Raw genomic sequence first — 12,002 nt, forward strand, 5'->3', positions numbered from 1 at the left:
TTTGAGAGGAACAGGACTTTAAGCAAGAAAACCAACTGTGAGGCTGTTAAAATAGTCCAGATGAAATACATGAAGCCACTGGTGATAACAGACAGGATAGAATAGGTGTTTTGGAGGCACAGTCAATAGGACTTGTTTAGTTTGGATGCTGTTGTGGAAGGAATGAAAAAATTCTAGGGAGGAATCACAGCTTCAGGTTTGTCTTGTTTGACTGAGTAATGATGCTACTAGGATAGAGCCTACAAAGATGAAATTTTAAGAGTAGAGTGTGGTGTTAGGAAAACTGAGGAAATCCGGCATTCCCTCCTCCTTCCCCAGAATATAAAGTGATTAAAACAAAGGCATACATAAAGTTCTGTACAATACGAATTTAAAATTGTTCGTTAGACTTGGCAGTTAAGAGGTTGTTGGCCAAGGAAGCCAAAAGATTGGATATCCCTGCTCTAGAGGAACTGTCAAGTGGGAAGTGAGAGAAACTGAATTTAAAGAGTAGAAAGAATGGGAGTTATGTACTATAGGAGTTCAGAGGGAATAGGTTAAGCAAATGGTTGAAAGGATTGGCCCTGAGAAGGAGGGTTTCTTACCCTCTTGAGAGTGAAAAATAGTGGAAAGGTTTGTATTAGGTACCTGTCCTTTAAAACAGAGCTGCTGCATTTACACTTGGTATTTAAAATTAAGCTAAGCTTAGAAAAAATAAAATACATCCTTAGGAGTCTATTTGTGTAGATCTTTTGTTTGTCCAGCATACTAACTCATCCATTTGACCTTTTAATAATAATGCTTTATTTTTTTGTCTGCATGCAGTCTTTGCCAAGTACATCAGTAGTCAATTTAGTTAGTTTTGAGTGTAAGGCATAAGTTAGCCACGTAGTTACTATATTCTGAACTATATACTATATTCTTAACTATATTCTATTTTGTTGGTAAGTAAAATCTATCATTTTTGTTCACCTCAGTGATATTTCTGTTTTTCATTTAGTCTTCTGCCAATCAACTCAAAATAGATTTAGGAATAAAACTAACGTTGAAAACACTTTACTCAGTGTTCTCTTCCTAGAACATGGAATTTATTCTAGTCAGATTCACCTCTCTTCATGATTGAAAGTGTTGACTGTTGGGTCTTTATAAAGTTGGGTCTTTATAAAGCTGAGTCTCAGTCAGTGCTGTAGACTGTTTTAATCAGTCCTGTCAGTACATGGAGTGTACTGTAACTCATGGTTTATTTTTGCTCTGTTAAGTTATCTTAGCAGCTGGCTTCACATTGACTATGCAGTTGTACTAGATTTTTGCTCAATGAAACAAATATATTCCCAAACCACTTAGTATATTTGTTCCTTTTACTAAATTTATATTAGAAATTTTTTTTTTTTTTTTTTTTTTTTTTTTTTTGAGACGGAGTCTCGCTCTGTCGCCCAGGCTGGAGTGCAGTGGCGCGATCTCGGCTCACTGCAAGCTCCGCCTCCCGGGTTCACGCCATTCTCCTGCCTCAGCCTCTCCGAGTAGCTGGGACTACAGGCGCCCGCCACTACGCCCGGCTAATTTTTTGTATTTTTAGTAGAGACGGGGTTTCACCGTGGTCTCGATCTCCTGACCTCGTGATCCGCCCGCCTCGGCCTCCCAAAGTGCTGGGATTACAAGCGTGAGCCACCGCGCCCGGCCTTATATTAGAAAATTTTAACTGTAATCCTATTTAAGCCTTAGTGTGGAGTTAGATCTTGGGCCAGATCTACTTTGAGTATGCAGAAAATGATGAATTTGATGCTAATAACTATATTTCATATTTTAGAAATGTATTTTTAGTGTGCTAGTAAATAGCACAACTGAAGTCGAAATTGAAGGTTTCATATGTAAGTAGAAGGGTTCTGGTATGGTGGAAAAAGCTCTAGACTGGGAATCAGAAGGCTGGAGAACTAGAGTTCTAGTCCCGCTATGGCACTGAAGTAAACAGTTGGGTTATTTAATCTCAAAATAAGCAGTTTGGATTAGGTTAGTTACTTTCCAGCTTTACAATTCTATGATTCGGATCTATTCAGAAGGGGAAAAATATGAATTGCACTTTATTTTGGCTTAAGGTCCTATAGAGTTTTGCTTTCGTAAAGCTGTAACAGCAACTCTTGTAGCTATAAGTACTGTATATTTTTTCCTTTAGAAATTCAAATGTGTATCTTAAGTTATAATCTTGCACCTGATGTATTTTTAGGGGACTTTACATAGAATAATTTCCATAGGCAAAAAATTAAGCAAACCAAAAGACTTCATTAACTCTTAGGTAATTAATATTTTAAGCTTTGCTTTTTCCCAGTGGGTCAGCATTTTTAGTAAACATAACATTCATTTTTGTTTGTTTTTTGGTAATGTTTAGATTGTAAAGTAAAACGTATGTAGCCACTTTAAAGTTAAGTCCCAGATTTGGAGATGTAATCAAATGGCCTCAATTCCTAAATAAGTAACCTTAAATAGTTATTTTTTTAATTGACAAATAATTTTTGTACATACTCAAGGACTACTACATAGTGATATTTCAATACATATAATGTACAGTGATCAGATCGGGGTAATTAGCATATTCATCAAATAGTTTTTAATCTGTACTTTTTCTAGAAAGTTTTAAGATTTTTCTAGAGAATTTCAGGATCAAAGAGGGGAGGAGCTTAATGAAAGAGTTGGTAAATCAAGTGAATGGAGGGAGTTTTCCCCACCTTCTTATGTATGTTTCCTTTGATTTGGTCGTAATTGTTTCTTTTGCTTTGCACAGACTCAAATCCAGTACCTCAAGCAAGTCCAGCAGCCGAGCGTTGCCCAACTGAGATCAACAATGGTAGACCCAGCGATCAACTTGTTTTTCCTAAAAATGAAAGGTGAACTGGAACAGACTAAAGACAAACTGGAACAAGCCCAAAATGAACTGAGTGCCTGGAAGTTTACGCCTGATAGGTAAACAAATCATACTCCCCAGTCAAGACTTCCCTGACAGTCCCACTACGAGAAAGCTGTGGTGGGACAGCCAAGTACTCGTTTCCACACCAAGACTCAGACTTTTTGAGCCAAAAAAAAGCCACATTCTTACACTGTCCAGCTTGTAATGGTTAATGTAAAACTTACCAGATGAACCTTGTGTTTCAGCTTTTTTCTTTTCCCCTTCCCCTTGCTTCAGAGGCCTGATGGCGTCGGACTATTCCGAAGAAGTGGCCACCTCCGAAAAATTCCCCTTCTAGAACATGTAGACACTTGAGAAATGTTTCTGTTTGAAGAAAATAGAGGGAGAAACAGAAGTCTTAAGTCTGTGGCACACTGTGTCTTCAGACAGTTTGAAGGAATGAAAACCTAGAGATTTTAAATCATGAATTGAACATGTAAAATTCCAGTAAAATGTAAAAACGGAATATGCATCGCTCTTAACCTTGAGCATAGTGACTTAGAGACACTGTGTATCAGTTTTGCCAATAAGACTGTGGACTTCATGATTGTTGTTGAACTTCTGGGTCAAAACTCAAATGAGGTGAATTTTGCCTTTAAAGGGTTTATTTGCTGAGAACCAACTTTCAATAGTCATGAGAGAATCAAATGGTAGATGTCCGTACAAGTAGCGCATATATTTAAACATTTAGTTTGGGGCTCTATATTACTTGCTTGAGCCTTAATCAATGTGGTTTTATTCAATGGTTTGTTGTTTGAATGGTTGCAAAAACTGTAGATAATCTTACTGAGGACTGTACAAACATGAAGGTGTGGTATCAAACTTCAGGTTGAAACTGTTCGAAGCATTATAAACATTCATTTCACAACTAGATTGTATAAGGATATTAGCTGTGATGAGACTCACTGCATTTTTTTTTTAGTGAATTTTATGAAATCCCCATTCCATTCAACAGGCACATGTTTTAAAAGAGCTTTGTCGTTGGTGTTAATGGGGGAATGTGTTCCTTCATTGTATTTGGGCCTTTTGTATTGCACCTTGATATTAAATTAAATGTGCCTTGAAATAGTTGGTTTTTTTTTTTTAAGTTCAAAGAATATTATGATGATTTTGTTGTACTCTCTAACATTTTAATTTGGGGCGGGGAGGGCCTGTTGAGAGCAGATTCATTTTGGAAATACTGTTGCTGTGCTCTTCAAAGTGAAGGAAAAGGCGCTGTGCCTCATTTTTAAAAGACCTACATAAAAGACAAGGAGACTTGACGCTTGTTACTTTTATGACACTTTGTCCCAGGGTATTGCAGTAGAAAGTAATGCGGGACAGCTTCACAGGGTGTCTGCCAGAAGATAATGTGTTGGAACTGTGGGCTGGCCTAAGTAAGACATTTTGTGAATTGAAAAAAGGTATAGTGATCATTTCTAGCAAATTCATTTAATCATTTAGATAAATGAGGCATTATTTTCTTCATGCTTCCATCCAATCCTGGAGGTGAATTTTTTCCGTCAGATCATTCTATAAGTCACCAATTCAAATTTTCGCTTGGTGATAATGGAGTCTGAGATGAGTGGAAGATAAATGTTCCAGCTTGTCCCAACGTTTAAGTGCAGTTTTAACAAGGGTGACTTAAGTTCTCTCTTAATCATTCAAATCAATTGTAAGTATCATACGTTTGTGCTTTAGGGAACTGATTGTGGGGCAGAGGGTGGGTTGAAGAAGTGGTTTGTGTCAAGAAATCTGCTTCTAAAATTCTCACTATTTGTGAGGGTTGGAGGGTAAGTAACCAGATCTGTTTGAAATTAGCTTATGTGCTTGCATTAAGGCTTTTGTAAATATTTTATGCCATTTAAGTTCACAGTAGAAATGGCCTAAGTATCTTTTTAGTAGATTTTAATGGAAAAGTAATCCATAAAATGTACTATTAACATGTACTCAAATTTAGCAGGCATTTTTCTTTGCCACTTAGATAACAGTCATGAGTTCTGTGGGTTTTTTCTTGTCATTGTTAAAATTTTCTCTTTTAATAAGATAATACATGCTTGTGTATAAAATTGAAATACTGTAGAGAAAGGGGGAGATGAAAAGTGAGTGTCACTCCCAGATGTGACCTTGACATCCTCATTCTGTTCTCCAAGAGCAGTAACTGCTATTACTTTTTCTTGGGTATCATCAAGATAATTTCTATGCATATACAGTCATTTTATGTATATTGTTTTAAACAAATGTGATCATACCATAAACACAGATGAGTTGCACCTTGTTTTTTTTTACTTGGTCTCTGGCATTTTTCCGTTTTTTAGTGTATCTAGACAACTACATTTTTAATGGTTACATAGTGTATTTCTGTTATATTAAGGAATCATAATTTGAATCACTTATAAATGGAATTTTTTTCTATAAAATTGGCTGTAAGCCAGAGTATATCAGGTACTATAACTACATCACTAATTTGAAACAAATAATGGCTCAGGCAATCCCTTGTCTGGAATATTTCCAGTAGTGGAATGGGTTTTGCTTTGGGTTGCGTGCACGCGCACGCGCGTGTGTGTGTCTTTGCTTTACTGTTTTTCTGTTTTAATTTTGAGGAAGAAAGATTCCCAGAAATAACCTGTCCAGTTCAGTTAAAATATTTCATTCATGTGAGAATGCACACATTTTAGAGTGTTTAGAGGTATATCTTTCAAAGTGCTTTCTATTATGTTTGTGGGTTAATCGATTTTAGGAATGGGTTGATTTTTTTGTTTGTAATTTAAAAAAATTATTTCAAAAACAATTACTTGTAATTAAATTATTTTTCAAAACTGTGGTTTTGTTAAAATTTATTTTACTAATCACTAGTTTTAAACGTGATATGACTATCTTAGCTCAGACATTTATTTATTAAAAGGTATGACTTTTTAAACGAAACCTTTTTTGCTTTAGAATTTGTGACATTTTTATATGGTGTTAAGTCAGGTCACAAATTAATGTATCCTACAGTTGTCTTTTTCTACTCTTTAAAATTCATATAGTAAGAAGGTTAGTTGTAAACACCAATGAAATATATACTTTGCAAGAAGACAGTTTTGAGAGCATAGGCAGTAAAGTGGAAGGAATTCCATTGTTTTTAACAATCTTGCATATCTCTTATTTTCCCACTGTTTAATTTCTAAGTGGATGTTCAGTGGAGGCTAACGCCTGAGAGTGCTCATGGAAAATGGTGGAAATCTGGAGCTACAGTAGCAGTGAACAAGAATACCAGCTAATAAAGTTATCATATCAAAGAATAAAGCCTTTACCACATGCTCACTGGTGGCTTTCACCCTTGGGCTCCTCTGAGCAGTAGTAACCCAGGTTGAACTCTTTTCTGGAAGAAAGCTTAATTACAAACTTTTCCTTGAATTACATTAGGTTAGAAAACTTGCAGCCAGGCACAGTGGCTCATGCCTGTAATCCCAACACTTTGGAAGGCTGAGGTAGGCAGGTCACTTGAGCTTAGGAGTTTGAGACCAGCCTGGGCAACATGGCGAAACCCCATCTCTACTAAAAATCCAAAATTAGCTGGGGGTGCTCATGCACACCTATAGTCCCAGCTACTCCAGAGGCTGAGGTGGGAGGATCACCTGAGCCTGAGGACATCAAGCCTCCAGTGAGCTGAGATCACGCCACTGCACTCCAGCCTGGGCAATACAGTGAGACCCCCATCTCAAAAAAAAAATATGCTGTAGGTGAAAGAACCATGCAACACTTCAAAGACTGATAATTATTTACAAAATGCTCTCATTTTTAAAGTTATAAGGCATACTGAAGTAGTGTATCAGGCAAGTGAAAGCCTCACTAGAAGAAGGAAAGACTAGAATTTAAAAAATGTTTTAACCAATAAGGTCATCCTGGACTTACCCCAAGGACAAGAATGTCACACTGTCTTTATCCAAGTCTCAAAGGTAAATATCACAATTATTTACTTAGATCCCTTTAAAAGTGATCATTTCTTTTTTTTTCTTTTTTGTCTTCATAAATAATTACAAAAACAAGCAAATAATTTCTCCTTTTATTGCTGAGGCTAAAGAAAAGCAGTAAAATTTTATTGGGAAACATTTGAGCTTTTCATTACATACTTGCAATTGCTATGTATATGCACATAGGTTCTATAGTATGTTGCACTAGCATTTGGAAACTAATTTGTGGAAAGTGTGACACTCCTAGATTGGCACATATTTGCATGTTTGAATTGTGATACGTGACCACTGGTCTTATTTTTGTGTCAAAAGGATGATCTTTTCTGTTAATAGTCTTAAGTCTTTAAAAAAAAAAAAAAAAACCTTAATTGCTGAATGTGCCTCAATTAATATAATATATTCTTGAGAGTTATGGAAGATGGATGTACCAGAAAACTTCCCTCTCTCCTCTTTTTTGAGGCAGGGTCCCTGTTTCCCAAGCTGGAATGCAGTGGCATGGTCACAGCGTCAACCACTTGGGCTTAAGCAGTCCTCTCACCTCAGCCTTTCCAGAGGCTGGCACTACAAGCATGTGTGCCTGGCTACTTTTTAAAAAAAATTTTGTAGAGTTGGGGTCTCACTATGTTGCCCATGCTGGAGGACTTCCTGTTAAGGAAAATCCTTATTAAATGTTTTTCTAGCAAGAATACTCTCATTCATTTTTATTTGTAGGTACTGATTTTCATAGAGAAGTATTTGTGATTGATGTTGCATGTACCTTTTCAAGAACTTTTCTGATAAAGTGCAAGATTCCTTAGTGTAATAATACTGGTATAGCCAAGGTGTGTGTTAATTAACTGGCTCTGTTTCCATTTCAAGTGATAATTTGAGATGAAAATAGATGGATTTCAGAATTGATTATTGATGTAATAGAAACAAGGTGTAGCTGTTTGGGCACTTTTTGTTTAGGGTTTATTTTTGCTGCTGTGTTGGCAAAATACTGAAATGCAGAAGATGGATGTGTCCCAGTAAAGAAGATGGTAATTATGGGGAAGCATCTGCTGTGATAGAGTTATGCTTGTATGTGTTACATCTATCACTGTAATAATTGTAAGCAAAGACAGAGAGTTTTGTCTTCATTTTGTGATGGATGGCTCTTTCCTTTGCAGCCAAACAGGGAAAAAGTTAATGGCGAAGTGTCGAATGCTTATCCAGGAGAATCAAGAGCTTGGAAGGCAGCTGTCCCAGGGACGTATTGCACAACTTGAAGCAGAGTTGGCTTTACAGAAGAAATACAGTGAGGAGCTTAAAAGCAGTCAGGATGGTAAGGGGTTTTTTCTCTTTTCTTTTTTTTTTTTTTTTTTGAAAAGTTCTCTTAACTTTGCATTGGCTTTTTAAAACTGCCAGTCATGAATATTATAGGTTAGATTCTGTACATTGTTAACCTCTGCTCTATGATTGTATATTATTGTGAATGAAGCATTTTTAGTTGAGTCCGCAAACAAAGCCATATAATTTTAGTATGTTTATCCCCACCCTCCTAATTCTTTATTGTTCAAAATTTCTTCATTTTTGTTTTTAGTCGGGGGTAGGATTTGGTAAAAGATAAAAGGGTGTTGTATTACTTAACAAGATGGACAAATTTGTATTCATTGTTTGAAAGAGAGAATATCTTTTTAAGCATTTCTCGTTAAGCGTAAATTTTAGAAACATTGGTAGTTTTCAGCGATCTGAAAGTAATATAGTTGATTGTATCTGTGAAGGTTTTATTAGTGAATAAGAGATTTAATCTTTAAATTTGCTGAGATAAACAAAACTTGTCAGCCTCCATCCTTTTTAGTGCAAGTGTAGCTGCATCCCTGTTTCTCTTCTTTGTAAGGTGCATTATTAATAAGGAAAATATCCAAATTCTTTGAAATTTTAAATTGAAAATTAGTGTCTGGTTAATTGCAAAGATGATCAGTAACCAAGTAATTTCTTCTGAACTACCTACCTTTTCAAAATCTTCAGGAATTATTTCCTGTGACTTTTGTCCTTATATATGTAACAGTCCTTGGTTGAGAACATGGGCCTCTTTGGAGTGTTATAGAGGACCACACTGTCCTTAAGGATCAGACCTGCTATGGAACTAAGGCACTGGGTCAGGAATAAGGGGATTGGCCATAGTGGGCCCATAAGTAAATGTGAGTCAAACTTTGGGGCTGTAATCAGGCATATGGCAAGATGGATCAAAACAATTTTAACTTGGTTGCTTAATACAGTCGCCCTCGGTATCCATGGTGGATTGGTGTCAGGACCTCCCACAGTAAGCCCCTCATATAAAATGATGTCATATTTACATATAAACCTATGTACATCTTCCCCTTTGAGCCATCTCTAGATTACTTAACAGTACCTAATACAATATAAATGCTATGAAAATAGTTATTTTACTGTATTGTTTGGGGGATAATGACAAGAAAAAAAAAATCTGTACATGTTCAGTATAGACCCAGTTTTTTCTTCCTTGAATATTTTCCTTCTACAGTTGGTTGAATTCATGGTTGCATGTGGAGGGCCAACTGTATATTAAGTGTCTGACTTCCCCCAAAACAAACTCAGTCATATTTTAAGATTCTAAGCAAAATTTTTAAATGTAGTGTGATTTTAGAATTGTATTTGTTTACTTAAGCATTTATTGACTCCCTTGCTTTGCAGCAGGCACTAAAGAAACATTTTTTAATGTTGTAAGCGATATTAAAGTTGGTCTGACTCTCCTTTGCACAGAATTGAATGACTTCATCATCCAGCTTGATGAAGAAGTAGAGGGTATGCAGAGTACCATTCTAGTTCTGCAGCAGCAGCTGAAGGAGACACGCCAGCAGTTGGCTCAGTACCAGCAGCAGCAGTCTCAGGCCTCTGCCCCAAGTACCAGCAGGACTACAGCTTCTGAACCTATAGAACAGTCAGAGGCCACAAGTAAAGACTGCAGTCGTCTGACAAACGGACCAAGTAATGGTAGCTCCTCCCGCCAGAGGACGTCTGGGTCTGGATTTCACAGGGAGGGCAACACAACCGAAGATGACTTTCCTTCTTCTCCAGGGAATGGTAATAAGTCCTCCAACAGCTCAGAGGAGAGAACTGGCAGAGGAGGTAGTGGTTACGTAAATCAACTCAGTGCGGGGTATGAAAGTGTAGACTCTCCCACGGGCAGTGAAAACTCTCTCACACACCAATCAAATGACACAGACTCCAATCATGACCCTCAAGAGGAGAAAGCAGTGAGTGGGAAAGGTAACCGAACTGTGGGTTCCCGCCACGTTCAGAATGGCTTGGACTCAAGTGTAAATGTACAGGGTTCAGTTTTGTAATATTTTTTCAGCAAATTTTTATACAGTGTCATTTAATTTGGGAGAGGATACTGTCCAGAAAATTAATGCATACTTTTGTCACAATTTGCCTTTTTGTGGGTGTATGTTTTGTTTTTTTTCGTTTTTTCTCTTTGTTTTTTTCTGGGTTTTTTTTGTTTTGTTTTGTTTTGTTTTTTGCTTCAATACCTCTGCCACTTTGGAAATTGTAACAGTTAATTACTTTGAATGTTGCTAAAAGGACATTTTGTGTAGGGTCAAGTTATTTTTATATGAGTTAATGTGAAATTGTAAATGGAAATTTTTCCTTAAAATATAACACAATGACGTCTGTATAAATCTATGTCTGTGTAGAATCTGTGCTGTGTAAGGGCATTCTTACTCATGCTGTTACTGTACTTATGCACCATTCAGACTTGTTAGAGTAGATGTGGGTTTATGACTGCCAAGTTTGCCCAGTACAGTAGTTTTTATCACTAAAAGTTGGACTCATTGATGGAGTCCTGTAGTAGTTTCAGTGTTAGATACAGTTTTTTCCACCATACATCTGTGCATTTTCTCTTTAGGTGACTGTTTAAGAAATTTGTGTGCATAGTTACTCAGTTTTTATGAACTGTTGTATCCTGTTAATGCATATTGCTCTGTGACTCCAGTATATCTTACCTGTACTGACCAAACCTAAATAAAGATTTTTATTGTAACTCCTTAATTAGCTTTTTTGTTTTGTTTTGGATGTATGTTTAGCATTTGTCATTTTCATTGAGTCACTGAATTTCTACTCATTATCCTTCAAGTACCACAACAGTCAAACTTAAGACCAAGCATTGATTACGATTTTGCACACAATTTTTAATTTATGCCTTATTTTGCAAAACGGAGCTGGAGTTTAGGGCTACACTGAAAATTTTTTCTTGACTCATAATTGTTACAAAATATTTTAAAATACAGAAAAGTATAAAGAAAATAGTCATCTATTTCTTAGGCTTTTTTTTTTTTTTTTTTTTTAAGTTGAGGCAGGGTCTCGCTTTGTCACCTAGGCTCAAGTGCAGTGGTGCAGTCATGGCTTACTGCAGCCTCAAAGTCCTAGACTCAAGTGATCCTCCCACCTCAGCCTTCCGAGTACCTGAGACTATAGGCATATACTACCACACCCAGCTACGTTTATTTTAATTTTAATAGAGACAAGGCCTTGCTATGTTGCACAGGCTTGCCTCAAACTCCTGGCCCCAAGGGATCCTTCTGCCTTGCCTTCCCAACGTGTTGGGATTGCAGGAGTGAGCTACAGCTCCCAGCCCTTTTTGAGTTTTAATTGAAAAGCAGGGTTTGTTTTTTGTGATCTGATTTCAAGTAGAGTATCTTTGTAGTCAGTGATGTTTGTTTTAAAACGTTGGCCAGCACTACTGACTTTTACCAGCAACATATCTGGTAATATTACATGAGTAAGGGGTGTTAGAATGTAGATAGGAGAAAATGTTTTTAAGGTGGAAGAATGTCAAAGTTCGCTCCATTTTCTCAGAGGTAATTAAGTATAAAAGTCTGTGATACTGAATGGCCTTCAAATGTGTAGCTTTCATATATGGTTGAAATTCCATTTCTGCTAAAAGCAAAGTATTGTTTTAGACATAACTTGTAATACAATCAAGGAACCTTGGAAGTGGAGTTGTAATACTCGAAAACTGAGGTACAACTTATTTGAAAGTAACTGCTGCTTTTGCTTGTTTAGCTGATACAGGTATATCCGGTCTTCAGAAGTATATTAAATACTGCACTGTCTCTTGATTAACCTTTTCTTTTTTTTCTTTTTTTTTTTTGCGAGAGTCTCGC

At 36.6% G+C, this 12,002-nt stretch overlaps 1 protein-coding gene across 4 annotated transcripts in view; it reads left to right on the top strand.

Moving 5' to 3' along the window:
* WTAP (WT1 associated protein) overlaps positions 1-10,887 on the top strand; it is a 30,642-nt gene extending 19,755 nt beyond the window's left edge. For 2 of the 4 annotated variants that reach the window (XM_030809922.1, XM_030809923.1), the window contains exons 6-8: positions 2,756-2,934; positions 8,001-8,155; positions 9,598-10,887. In XM_030809922.1, coding sequence (XP_030665782.1) covers positions 2,756-2,934; positions 8,001-8,155; positions 9,598-10,181 — 918 coding nt within the window. In that variant the 3' untranslated portion in view covers positions 10,182-10,887. Of the gene's footprint in view, positions 1-2,755; positions 2,935-3,154; positions 3,984-8,000; positions 8,156-9,597 lie in introns of those variants that run through there. The other 2 variants (XM_030809924.1, XM_030809926.1) reach the window with 1 other exon arrangement.
* Positions 10,888-12,002: the final 1,115 nt, after the last annotated feature.

This window comes from Nomascus leucogenys, chromosome 3 (genome assembly GCF_006542625.1).
Source record: "Nomascus leucogenys isolate Asia chromosome 3, Asia_NLE_v1, whole genome shotgun sequence".
Lineage (NCBI taxonomy): Eukaryota > Metazoa > Chordata > Mammalia > Primates > Hylobatidae > Nomascus > Nomascus leucogenys.